The following is a 14,599-nucleotide window of genomic DNA, read 5'->3' as shown; positions in this document are numbered from 1 at the left end:
CCTGGCTTCTCAATGCATTACAAATGTGACTCTGCACAAGTTAGTTCCCTTCTCTGATTTTCAGCTTCCTCATCTATAAAAAGGGAGTTGATCTAGTTGATCTCAAAATCTCTTAAAACTCTGTGGTTTTAGTATTATATTGAGTCTAATAATTATGTGAAATATTCCCTGTCCTACTCTACTGGCTCAAGGCAGCATGGATTTCCTTGGCTTTGCTAAGGCTATTCCACTGTCCATTAGACCACAAACTCTGGTAAGACCTTTCAATTTGGAGTGGTTGCACTTAAGGGCAGGCCAGTTGATTACATGTCCCTATCCAAGGCTCCAATGTAGTTATCATGAGAGAACATAATTACCTACTTTATGTTGAATGTCTTTGGCCACAGAAATTCATGAAGATTTTTTGTAAGAGCAAAAACTGACTACAATCTTTTTTTAATTTTTTTTTTTATGGAGGAATAAATGTCCACATTGACAAACTCACAAATCCTTGAAGACTGAAGCAGATACACTTTATATATTCCCAAAAAGCAGATAGATAAAGATATAGAGATCCCTTTAATAAGAAATAGTTTCAATTCAAAGATTGCAAAATTTAAATGGGAAAGTCTTAGTTATTTGGAAATTCAACTCATTCAGAATATCTTATTCCCAGGACATTTCAGCTAACTAGAAGCAATATTGCATTCATTATATATAAATTGTGTAACTGTATCTGAAACATTTTGAGATTCAAATTACTCAGATTACATAAAATGGTTGGAAAAGTTTGTGCTTACAAAGACCTACAAAAATACAAATTATTTTGTATGCTTTTGTTATAGATTATATAGATGTTTGTAAAACTTATGCTACATGTAAATTTTTATAGCTTTCCATAGACATGTATAAGATTGATTATCTTGTCTGTACCAAGATCTCTGATATCAAAATTATTTATTATGAAAAGAACAACACATTTGGAATTAGAAGGCATGGTTTTAGATCCCAACTTTACCATTCACAAATTGCATGAGCTCGGGGCAAGCCATGTGCTTACCCTATTACTCTGTTTCCTCATTTTTAAAGATGAAAGGATTAGATTCATTGATCCATAAGGTTTTTCCTACCTCTGAGAATGTATAAAATTACCTTTGGAAAATTGTACGGCACAATGAAATCATGTTACTTTGGCTATTAAAGCCTCTTTTATTCTTTTCTAAGTAACTTTGATGTATTTTAGATTATCTACTTCCCATTTGAGTATTTATTTATTTTTATAAATATAAATCTACTTATATAAAATTTTCAGGTTTGTAGTTATATGTTGCAATGAAGGGGCAGCTGTGTGTCAGTTTGAAGAGAGGGCTGGACTTGACTTGCACTCAGGAACATGTAACTTCAAGTCCTTCCTCTGACATAAACTGTCTATGTGATGATGGGTAAGCCATACAAAAAAAATAAATAAATCAGTCATTGATACTACTATGAACTATACTACAAATCACAAATATGGGGGTGATTCCTACAATTCATAACATATCTCAATTAAAATATTTGTGGAAGGATTGTGTCTTAAATGTTCAAAAATACAATGTTTATTAGCTGAGGAGGTACATAGTTGCAATTTGTTGTTTTTCATAAATGCTAATATATTTAAATGCCAATCAACATTTTGTCAAAATTTTGGTTATTTCAATTATATTTTATTCAACAAATTGTTTTTTTAGTTTGTTTTGCTCTGTTTTTTACATTCAGGTGGAGAAATGACTAGGGAGGAAAAATGGGTCTCTGACCCTGGGCACTGAAATTTAGAGGGTGCTAATAGCAGTCTTTTAGCAACACAGAAACAAATGAGTTTGGCACCTCATTAGCCAAAATCATTAGTTAAAATTGGCAGAGGCCATATGGCACATGTTTTTCTTTTGTGATACATAGAATGGGAGCTGGATTTGGAATAGGAATACTGAGGTTCTTTTCTCACCACTGCCACTTACTATGTAGGAAATTTGAGGAAAATCCCTTCACTTCTTTCAACTTGAATGTCCACATCTATACAATGAGAGTGCTGGATGAAAAGAGCTCTAATGTTCCTCCCAGATCCAAATCTATAATTCTATGAATACACTGCAAAGATGGGAGAGTGTAACTTTCTATTCTCAGCAATAGATGGATACTAGGATCTAAAATGATATAAATTGCTTAGAGTGACCATTCAGTGACATAGTAGTAAAAAAAGTTATAATTGTTACTAATTAAACTAATTATAGAAACTAAGAAGGGTGTCTTGGTTCAGTGGATAGAAAGCTAGCCCCAAAGTCAAGAAGCTCAGGATTCAAGTACCCCCTTTTCACAAAAGTGGATTTATTTTTGTTTCTGTTTTTTTGTTTAAACCCTTACCTTCCATCTTGGAGTTAATACTGTGTATTGGCTCCAAGGCAGAAGAGTGGTAAGGGTGGGCAATGGGGGTTAAGTGACTTGCCCAGGGTCACACAGCTGGGCAGTGTCTGAGACCAGATTTGAACCTAGGATCTCCTATCTCTAGGTCTGGCTCTCAATCCACTGAGCTGCCCAGCTGCCCCCAAAAAAGTGGATTTGTGACCAGGGGGAAGTCACTTAACCCTTTACTGCCCTGAGTTACTCTCTAAGCCTACAAATTGTAGAGTAAGTGCTAACCTGTTTTAGCATATAGTTACTTCCTCCAGAGTTCTCTACTCCAATGACATCACAGATTAGATCTCAACATAGAAGTCAAACTAACTTGGAACTCCCCCAATTACTACCAAATACTTTACACACAATGAATTCAGACATACTGTCTCAAAGATATCAACAACAACAACAACAAAAATCACACATTCACTCAAATTCCTTAAAGATGATTCAAGAATTTAACCTTCAGAAGCAGTAGCTGGACAAAAATGTAAAATAAGTTATGCTTAATAATGTTGTTCCACATATCCAGCTTGTTTGAACTTCTGAATTAAACTGATCAGTTACTAGTGCATCAAATTAGTCTAACAAGCACCAGCAATTGGTTAGTGTCTATCATACTACAAAAGGCTATATAGGATACAAATTTGAGACTCTTGAATGACTTAAACAATTAGAAAGAATTACCCGACAAGGCTGTTAAACGTGGAGATACTTTACTTACAGCAATAGTGACACCTCCTAATTTGGAAGTTTTGTCTGTTTTGGACAGTTAGTGAAACCCTGCCCTAAAGTTACCCAGGGTGTCTGTCTTAGACTGACTCACTCTCTCTCTCTCTCTCTCTCTCTCTCTCTCTCTCTCTCTCTCTCTCTCTCTCTCTCTCTCTCTCTCTCTCTCTCTCTCTCTGCTTGAGAATGGCAATATTTTGATAGGAGATCCAATAGTGGCATGCCAGTATGTTGTCTTTCTAGATTATAATATTCTTCATCTGTTTTTAACAGAAAAGCCCTGCTGGAATTAATTTTAAACTCTTTGGAGAAAGATGCTTTTCTTCAGAGATTGCCTCTGATAACGTGAGTGTTTTAAATAGAGTTTCTAAGAAATTACACCCTCAAGGTTCACTGCTCAATTTTTCATCTCCCTTCAAAAAATGTTGATCCTGAAAGATTTACAAAGCTTTTAAAATAAGGTATGTGTTGGCCAAATTACAACTACCCTGCTGGGTGAAATTAAATATAAAATTTCTTCCTTTTTTCAGATCAGAATTTATGAAAATGTTGAGTACTTGGACTAATAAAATAGATAGGAAAGAAATGAAACAGGGAAATCTCAAATAAAAGCATAGTTTGTTCTTCACTAGTAAATGCTAATAAAGAAAGAGACAAATCCTATAAGTTAAAAAAAAAGATAACGCCAAAATTATTTTTAAAGGTAATTTACAGTGTATAAGTGGGTTATATTCTAAAAGGTTGCTTAAAAATCAGAATGATATGTTAGTTAATACATATATTCTTCATGGAAACAATGCTATAAATGATTGTTAGGTTCTTAGGCAATACAAATGCAAATTTAATCAATTAAAATTAGTTTTTTAGTTGCCTTATACATGTGGTACCTGTTTAGAGAGACTCATCATAAAGTAGTGACAAGATGATTTATAATTTGATATAGTCGACTCTCAAATGTCAACCATTAATAAACATTTATTAAACACCTACTATGTGCCAGGTACTGTACTAAACACTAGGGATAAAAAAAAGAGGCAGAGCACAGTCCCTGCCCTCAAGGAACTCACAAATGGAGGAGACAAAATGCCTGAAGCTGTGACAGTGTCTTGTTTGTGGACTAGTGAGGAGTCCAAAGATACTGGATCAAGGAAGTAAGCTCTGTGAAGACTGGAAAGGCTGGGGGTTAGGTTATAAAGAGCTTTGAATGCCAATCAGAGCATTTTATTTTGAATCCTGGCCACAATAGAAAGCTACTGAAGTTTTTAAGGAAGTGTGATGACATAGTCCTACCTGTGTTTTAGTAAAATAATTTTAGTAGTTGAATGGAAGGTGGATTGGAACAGGGAGAGACTTGAGGCAGGCAGGCCTTTTAGCAATCTAATGTAGAATTTCGGGTATGAGGTAATGAAAGCCTGTACCAGAGTGGGAGCTGTGAAAGAGGAGAGAAGGAAGCATATTCAAGAGATATTGCAAAGATGCTATCAATAGGCCTTGGCAACATATTGAATTTGGTGGATTGAGAGATGGTAAAGAATCCAAGATGGACACCTAGATTTCAAGACTGAGGGACTAGGAGGATGTTGCCCTCTACAGTATTAGAGAAGACAGGTCTGGGGGAGAGTGTAGAGGGAAAGATAATAAGTTCTAATTTTGGATATATTGAGTTTAAAGATGTCTACTGGACATACAGTTTGAAATATCCAATAGGCAGTTGGAGATGCAAGATTGGAGGTCAGCGGGGAGGTTAGAGCAAAACACGATAGGTGGATTTGAGAATCGCCAGCATAGAAATGGTGATTAAATCATGGTAGAATCACCAAAGCAAGCAGTATACAGGAAGAAGAGAAGGGTACTGAACCTAATGGGAAAACCTAAGTTTAGAGGGCACAATCTCTGTAGGCCAATAAAATTTCTTATTTTTTTCTACATGGACACTGAGACAAAATGATTCCTATCTTCAATCAGAAATTTATGTACATGGATAACTATAATATAGCGAGAGATTGTAGTAGAGAGGCAGCCAAAGGGCTCTAGGAATATTTTGTGAGGGAGAGAATATTTTAAACTCTGCCAAATGGGGAATGTTTTATGAATGCCCATGTTGTCTCTGAACTGAGCCTTCAAATAAGATAAAAATTCTGGAAGGTTGAGCTTGCCATGCTGAGGGTATACAAGAAGATAAGAAATAATGGGTTGAGTTGGGAAAACTACTAGTCAATTTTTGATATGTAATCAGTCTTAGAAGTTAATATAACTGAAACATCATAAATGTGAAAGGGAATAATGTGAAATAAATCTGGAACTAAGGGAGTTGGCACTAGATTTTAGAGGGCCTTAATTGCTGGGTTGCTGGATTTGATCTTAGGAATAATCAACATGTTTGATAGAGATCTGTGTTTGTGAGGCTTATTTTGTCATCTATGGGAAGCATGAGCTTGATAGAGGAGAGACTGGGATTCAGAGAAGGCAACTGGGAGACTACTACAATAACTCATATAAATAGTAATTGGGGATGAAATTAAAAATGACAGTAGCATGAAGATGCAATTGGTAAATTCCAGGGTTATAGGAACATTGCTCTAGGGCTGGAAGGGACCTCAATGGCATCTAATATAAGCCCTAAATTTTACTAATGAGAATACTGAGGTCCTGGCAGGGTTAAGTGGTTTGCCCAAGGTTGCAGGATTTGGTAAATGACTTGACATGAAGATGAAGGATGGAAGGAAGGGTTATTGGTTAAAGGAGAGAGAAGAGTCAGTTTCAAACTTGGTTGATTACAAGGATGCCCTAAGTGAAGACTTGGTGAGGGTCAAGGTTATGGGGAAGTTTTTAATTATAGTTTGGGGCATATTGGATATGAGGTTCTGGTGACAAGGTGACAAGGTAGTCAGAGAAGTAGGACTTGGAGATAGATTGGGGCTGGATATAGATAGGTCATAACCAAACCCACAGCAATGGATACCAGAGCCAAATAAATTAATTTAACAGCAACAACAACATCATCATAATTTTTTTATTTTTTTATTTATTATTTTATTAGCTATTATTTTATAGCACTTTAAGTTTTGTTTTATATATGTTAGTTACATTTGATTTTTATTTCAAACCTGGGAGGTAGCTGCTATTAACGTCCTTGTTTTACGAAAGAGGAAACTAAGACTTATAAGTGACTTGCCAAGGGTCACATAGCTAATAAGTATATGAGGTGAAATTAGAATTCAGCTTTTCCTGATTCCCAGTCCAACGTTTTTTTCACTTCACCATCTAACTAGCTGGTAGAAAAAGAGAAGAGAGATCAGGACAGAGTCCCAAGTGATATCCACTAGGCATACAAGGATCATTTGGACAATTCAATGTAGAACATCATTTGTACTTAGCCCTGGTATAGTCATGCAGACATACAATAATATGCTTGAACATCTTTAAAAAAAACAACAACTTCTCTATGCCTAGTTTGACCCGAGACTTGAGTGGCAAAGCTGTCATATAAAAACATCTGTGTATATTTGACTGTTAAATGCTATTACTGTTCATTTCAGGATTGATGATTCCTTTTGAAATTTCTCAGCATAGGGCTCTACCTAAAGCAAGAGCTCTTAACACTTTCTAGGCTATGTCCCATTCTGGCAATCTTATAGAACCTCTGGATTCCTTCTTGGAATAAGGTTTTTAAATGCATAAGATAAAATATGCAGTGTATAACCCAGATTGAATTGCTTGTCAACTCTGGGAGCGGGGGAAAGAAGAAGGAAAGGTGACAACATGAATCATATAACTTTGGAAAACTTATGTGGAAATTTGTTATTAAAACAAAATAAAGAAAAAAGAGGGGGAAAGATAAAATATGTAAGATTACAAAGGAAAGTAATTATATTGGCAAGTAGTTATTAAAATAATAATTAAGAAAATCAAGTTAAAGAACCTAGGTTAGGAAGCCCTGACTAAAACTTTAGGTTCCCAATTTGCTGATATTAAAAAGAAACTGAAATAATATTCAGCAGAGAGAATGGAATTTGGAGTTTTATTGACATTACATAATATGTGGAAGATAGCGTATTTCCCTCACTTTCAAAGAGGAAAGGCAGTTAAAGGAGACACACTTGAAATCCTCAACAACAAATCGTTGAAGTATTTTTGTTTGATGAAAAGGTCAGTTTTTCTCATGGTAACACAGAAGAGGTAAATGTAGAGCCAGGAAAATGTTTTTGTACATTTTTGATGAGCTTTGGAAATTACTCCCAGTAGCACTCCCAAACCCCATGATTGAAAAATTGGCTGTATATTTGCTATTGCCTACTGAAGGCTTTGAACATTCATTAAACACATGCGATTTGCCTTATCATGAAATAAATGTCAATGTGTCGTGGAAAGTGGCATTTTCTTGGCATTAAAAATAAAAGCAGTATTTAAAATATCCCTTGTGAACTTCTGCAAACTATGTCCCAAGTATTAGCTTACTTTTCCTACCCCTATTTGCAACTCTGTTTAAACTAAAATGTTCATGGCCCAGACAAGCAGGAAATAGAAAACTTTAAGGAGATGATTTTGAAAATATTATAAGAAAAGTGATAACACATTTATAGGTGTTGGGCAAAGTGCTTTCATCTCAAGAATGCTGTTAAAGATGAAAAAAGTTTTATCTCCATTTTACAGAAGTGAAAACTAAGACTGCGAAAACAGGCAATTTGTCCATAATGCATCAGCTATGAGGTGTCTAGGACAGAATTCAAACCCATTTCCTGACTCCAAGTTCAGCATTCTTTCCTATTTGCCAATGTGCCGTCAGTACCCAAGCCAAGACTTTCAAACGAGCTTCTGACCCATTTAGCCCCAAATTCATTCCCCTTAGAAGGTATTTGTCAGACTTGCAATATGCCATTTGTGCAATGGCTAAGTGGTCTCAATGTAATGACACAAAGTAGGAGGAAAAATATGAAAACAAAGGGAACCTAGGTACTAACAATATCTGGATACTCAAATATTAAAAATATGCAGTCATTTGTCATTATTCAAATTATTTGACTGGGGAATACTGATAATACAGCAACTAAAGCAAGACTTGGGAAGTAAAGTTCCTTATCATTATGGCTAAAGATATAAAATAGTCTCAAAGCTAGAGAAGTTGCTTAAAATGTTGTATAGCCTTTAGTGTTCTAACTACTAACAGTATTAATACATATTAGACAAGTTAGTTAAAGTAACTTTAAAAAACACATTTTTCCTTATTTCGTAAAAGGATCTTCAAAACTGTTATCCCCACAAATCTCTCCATTGAGCTTTCTCCAGTATGTATGTGCCATTCATTAAGTCAATGTAGATGAATAATTTCTCTGTAAAAAAATAAATTTATAGTTACCTAATTCACTGAGAAGTTAAATGACTTGTCTGCCCAGGGTCATTTAGCTATGATGTATCAAAGTACTGTCTTAAAGTTGTCTTCCTAAGTCAAGAATGGCTTACTCTATGCCCCTTGGCACATTTAAAGATATATACATACATATATATATATATATATATAATCAGATGTTCAAAAATACAAGCTTCTGAAGATCAAACAATTTGATATGGCTTTAATTCAATGCTAAGACAGGAAGTGATATTGTCTCAAATTAGAATCATGTTTAAATTCTAGTTTCATGGATATTCCCCTTAAATGAAACTGAAACTGAAATTTTTAACTAGACTTTGTAATGGGAGAACCTTTTGGGAAAAAAAATTTTTTTTGAGAAGTATACTCTGATATTATAACCAGGAAAATATTTAGCTTCTGATTCCTCAAGGATCTGGATCATCTCTTTATTTTTAGGATTAAATGATCAAAGATTTAGAGGTGGAAGGGACATTTGATGTCATCAAGTCCACCCCCATATTTTACAAATGAGAAATAGAAGAAGAGCAAGAAAAATTGACAGAATCACATAGCTGATGAATATCTGAGGTGAGAGCTGAACACAGGACTTCCTGACTTCAAGTTTAGCAGACCATCTATTTCAACATTTTCATTTATTTAAAAAAAAAGGGGGAAGGTCAGCTGGGTAGCTCAGTGGATTGAGAGCCAGGCCTAGAGATGGGAGGTCCTAGGTTCAAATCTGACCTCAGACACTTCCCAGCTGTGTGACCCTGGGCAAGTCACTTGACCCCCATTGCCTATCCTTGCCACTCTTCTGCCTTGGAGCCAATACATTGTATTGACTCCAAGATGGAAGGTAAGGGTTTAAAAAATTAAAAAAAAAAAGGCAGAGTCCCCTTAATAGAGGAGAAGAAAAGGAATGAGGCTAAATTCTTGTAGGTGTAACAACATTAATGTAATGATGATATATTTTGCATAGGGATGATTCTTTTTGGAGAATATTTGAGCAATATAATCATTTTCTTTTTAATAGTGGAATGAATCAGTGACTTAGAAAATAGAGATCCCAAGTACTTAATTGATAATGCAGTCCACCCTTACCAAATGCAGGGATTTTAATATTTATAAAAGGTTTTTGGAAACGATGTTTATACTTCAGTAGTAAGATTCTTGTTAAGCTAATATCAGCTTATTCAAGATAGTACATAATTTCAAGCAATAATTTCTTAGCTGATTGACTATTATTTTAATAAAATATTTTACATAATAAAAATATTTAAAATTCTTATTTTTCTGGTCTCTTGCATTTAACATTTGTATAATTTTACTGTGTTCTCTAATTTTTATGTACCAGAAGTTTGTTAACTAATGAAAAGCCTTCCAAGTTGATTATAGCTCCTATTGCTAAAAAATTCCAAACAAGACCCTATGGGTCTTCTCTTAGTAGTTTTATGAGAGAGAAAATAATTAAATTCCTTTATGTGTCTTGCAGATAAGTCTAGCATTTTTGCTATCAATAAATTCATTTAGGAAATGAATGTTTAAAGACTAGAATATTTATGGCTTTGTTTAACAAACTATATATAGTGAGACAAATATAGGAATACTATAAGATCCCAAATCACCATATAGAATTTTTATTCCATAGAGCTGAGGCCCAGAAAAGTTGAATAGAAAGTTAGGATTTATAGAGTTATTTTTCCTTGCAATTCTTTTCTGAAGAGGATGGAAAGAAACAAACATAGAAGGTGTGTTGATCTGTTTCTTGAACAAGTTTATGAGGGGATAAGTCAGAAAATGAGGCAACTAGAATTTTATATAATAGGATGATTGTCAACTTATTTATTGCAAATATGAAATTTTCCATTTCATTGAAGAAATCATTAGTACTATAAAAAGTTAAAATGTTTTTACTTGGGTGACAGACTGCAGGCGGGGAAATTAAGTAAGAGAGCTCAAGTCTGATAAGAGTTCAAGCTTCTCATATTAGACTTTTCCTTGTTGCTCTGATATGTCTAGTGACTACTTCAATGAAAAAAATCCCACCCCACCCTGCCTCCACAATAGTAGCTAACATTAGAAACATGTACCAAATGTGAAAAAGAAAGATCAGATTTTCAAATTACCATGTATTTTAACATAAAAGATGAGTTGCTTGATGTGTTTTTGCAGGCAATTATACTAGAATATGCCTAGATTATAAATTAAAAATAACAAGCTTACCTCCATCTTAGAATCAATGCTTTGCATTGGTTCCAAGGCAGAAGAGTGGTAAGGGTTAGGCAATGGGGTTAACTGACTTGCTCAGGGTCACACAGCTAGGAAGTGTCTCAGATTAAATTTGAACTGAGGACCTCCAGTTTCTAGACCTGGCTCTCTCAGTAGAGCCACCTAGCTGCACCTGCCCCAGATTACATTTTAAAGTTGATCTGAATTTTTTTTTCTTCCAACTCCAGCCTTTAGAATAGTCTGGAAAAATATTTTAATGCCACAAAAATTTTTTTGTGTGTAGAATTTCAACTAGTCCTGCCAAGGATCACCGGTCCCCTACATATCTTTGCCTATAAACACACTCCATTTCAAACTATATGATGCTCTCTTGCATCATTCTAATAAGCTATATGCACAGCTACTTCAACTGTTAGCCTTTTCCTCCATTTATGACCATATATATATATATATATATATATATATATACACACACACACACACACACACCTCCTCCCATGTACAGTGATTATGAACGACTTATAAGTATAAATTTTAGACAAGTTTTCCTATACACTAAAACTTTAAATTAGAGAAATCACAAATTACACAAAACACCCCAGATATGACGCCAGTACTATTTGTTTTGGGCTTTAAATTCCAAGTCCCCAGCACAGTGCCTTACAGACAGTAAGTTCTTAATAAATGTTGGAATGATCATGATTTTATTGAACCCTTTAACTTACTTAATCGATTTCCATTCCTTTACTCCATATAACCTAGTAAAACAAATTGTCATATTTCCATGTGTAGAAGAGATAACTGAACTTAATTAATTTTCTATGTGTATGTACATATATGCACACATATAAAACTAAAGTTATTTGACATATATTAAAATATGTGCATAAGAGCAACTTTTATATTTTTAACCTAAAAATAATTTTCATTTCATTTTATTAGCCTTGTATCAATCATATCTTGATTGCCGCCTCTCTTTGAAGCTTCCTAACAAAAACCTCCATCACAGTCTGGTAAGAAATACTGTAGTACTTCAATCCCCCAAGAAAATGCACTGTACTTTTCAGATTGGTGTCATCTCTATCCAAAGCCCCTCTCAGTGTATCAGAGAACATGTCAACTGTACAGGCACGTATTCATCAAGAACGATATCAAAGCTCAGCTGAAATACCTACCGTCTTGCTGAGGTAACTTGTGCTGGTGTTCATACACTGCAGTCCCTCACTGTTGCAGCAGCCTCCACATCTGTAGATGGATACACATGGAGGTTTAAAGAAGGTGTTTGTTGCTGCTCCAAACTCTTTCCCCACATCTATACACACCTCACGTGGCATGCACTGAGTCTTTCTCCACTCATTATCAATACCTGCCGAGTCATAGGGAAGTCCATAAGTTATAAGGAAAACATAGCAGCAGGAGGTCACTCACATTTAGAATAAAACCAACATGTTCATAGTCTTAGATTCTTTATCTGGTGAAATATATAATTCTTAAGAAGAAGTGGAAGCTTGGATCCCAAACATTGGGATAAGGAGCAAAAGACCTTATTAGAATACCACCTGAAGAATTTTTCTTAGGGAACTCCTTCCTACAAATTTCAGACAAAAATTTTATGCTTTATGAAAAAACACATAGACCAGCCCATGGAATCAATGTATAGTTTTTTCTTTGCTTCAGAGAATGAGAGTTTAATATTTGGTTGTTTACAAATGCTACAGCAATGTAATCATGCCAGTTTTCTTCAGCATGCATTGTCTTCATGGTTTTGAAGCAAAAACAAACAAAATTATCGCCTTGTTCTCATTAAACTGAATGAAAATGAGAAGATGGTGCTGGACCCTGTCCAACATCATCCTCAGAAGAGCTTTCTGGGAAATCTAGAAAGTGGTAATGCTGCATCTGTATTAAGTGTACAAATACAGAAGCATTCCCCAATCTATTTCTTTTTGCAAGATGAGTCATCTTTGCCTATGTGTGAGAATGTAAAGAATCATACACTTGTAATCTAAAGACTCATAAGACTTGGATTTGAATCCCAGCTCTACTCTTTATTGGGCTTCAATTTCATCTGTACGTCTACTTTTAGCTCTAACATTCAGCGTTCTAGGCTATTCACTTCGAATTACTTTATGGTTCCGAGAATTTAAAAAGGTCTACCTGTTCCCCCAAATGCTTAAATTATAATCCTGTTATGATTAATGCTGTGTCCAAAGTTCTAGTTTGTTCCCTACAACTTAAAAAAGGCATTATTATAGAAAAACACATAGATTTTAAGATGCATTGCTTTTTACGTCAGACAAATGTTAATCCATTCAAATCTATTCATAATATGATGAAACTTACTGAAAGCTGTCTATAGTACCATTAATTTAATATAACATCACCAACTAAAAGGAAACTGAGGAACAGTGGGCAAGAAATACCTTACTTATTTTTTTATATGCCTCTAATTTTCCTCATAGCACTGACATAGAAAATGTCATTGGGTTCTCAATGATCTAGAATCACAGATTTCAGAAGTATTCTCAAAGGCCATCTAATTCAACCCTTTAGTTTTAGAGATGAGGCACAAGAGTCCAAGAGAAGTTGGGAAATTTGCCCAAAGTCACATAGATACTAAGTAAAAGAGGCAGGATTTGAGTCCAGTACCTCTGATTCCATCCCGTATTGTTTTGACTATATCACATTGAGTTCATAGAAACTAATCATTTATTATCTCTGGAAGATCAACCATTAAATAACCTCGGAACTCTTTTCTCTTCTTTGTAAATGTAAATGGAGTATTTATGAAACCCAAAGCTGAAGGAATGATCAGGTGCTTTACAAGATAGAGAATACTTATATTGGTAAGAATGATTATTCATATAAAATATATACAAATGTGTAAATAGGCATAAAAGGCATTTTCAAAGAATACTGCACCATCCCCTAGCAGGACCACCAGCAAATGAAGAAATTAAAGTATTATGTGAAATTCAGAATTTATTTCCCACCCATTCTGAGTCAGGAACCCTAAATTAAGATATAAATGCTTTCTTTTGAAAATCAATCCCTTTCTTTCAATATATGAAATTCTAAAGATTGTATGCAAAAGTACAAATACTCCATGGGGGAGGGGGTTGAGGAAGGATTGCCCCCTCCCCATTTGTTTCATTTCTAGGGTTCTTTACATGTTTTCTTTCCTGCACTTACTTTTCAAAATCTCTGCATTATAGTGTGCCGCAGCAAATTTGACATTATCTTCTTTCACTGTGTCGGGATCGGAGTGCTCTCCATTTTGCTGCCAGCCTCCTTTCCTCAACTGACATTTGAACATTTTCCAATATTCTGGATAAAGTACTGTCATGAGTTCATCCACACTGGACACAGCTCGCAACTGGTCTTCCAGATCTTTGCTTGCATGATCCTGTTAAAGAAACACATTCAATCAGTTACTTTTCCAATTAAAGGATTTGGGGAACAAGAAGCTTAGAAAGCTAAAGTTTGCTGTACAATGATGCTTTTCCTTGAATCACAAGTCTATAGTGTAATGATGGCAAAACTTTTAGAGACTGCATACCATGTCCTGACCCCACCCTTTACCCCACACAGGGAAGGGAATGAGTGCTTCCATTGGGTTGCTGGGCAGAGAGATCAGTGAAGTGAGGAATGTCATCAGCAAGTGTAGAGAGAGGGAAGGGAATGGCCCAAGAGCTCTGCTTCCCCTCCAGCTCTACTGCCAATAAGCCAACCACATTACCCCCTGGGCACTCCCATTGGGCTACTGGGCAGAGGGGTGGGTGTAGAGAAAAAATATCATCAGGCATGGTTGAGAAGGGGTAGGGAGCAGCTTCACCCAAGTCTCTCTGACTTTCTAGTAAAGGATTCAGAGGGAGAGAG

At 35.3% G+C, this 14,599-nt stretch overlaps 1 protein-coding gene across 1 annotated transcript in view; it reads right to left on the bottom strand.

The window, feature by feature from the left end:
- The window catches only part of VEGFC (vascular endothelial growth factor C), a 45,012-nt gene extending 30,929 nt beyond the window's left edge, over positions 1–14,083 (bottom strand). The window contains exons 1-2 of the mRNA XM_044680728.1: positions 13,913–14,083; positions 11,896–12,086 (exon numbers count right to left, since the gene is read on the bottom strand). Of these exons, the coding sequence (XP_044536663.1) occupies positions 11,896–12,086; positions 13,913–14,066 (345 nt within the window). The 5' untranslated portion in view covers positions 14,067–14,083. The remainder of the gene's footprint in view (positions 1–11,895; positions 12,087–13,912) is intronic.
- Between the last annotated feature and the right edge of the window lie 516 nt (positions 14,084–14,599).

Source organism: Gracilinanus agilis, chromosome 6, assembly GCF_016433145.1.
Source record: "Gracilinanus agilis isolate LMUSP501 chromosome 6, AgileGrace, whole genome shotgun sequence".
Classification (NCBI taxonomy): domain Eukaryota; kingdom Metazoa; phylum Chordata; class Mammalia; order Didelphimorphia; family Didelphidae; genus Gracilinanus; species Gracilinanus agilis.
The sequence above is the reverse complement of the archived record's forward strand: the minus strand, read 5'-3'. Positions and strand labels throughout refer to the sequence as shown.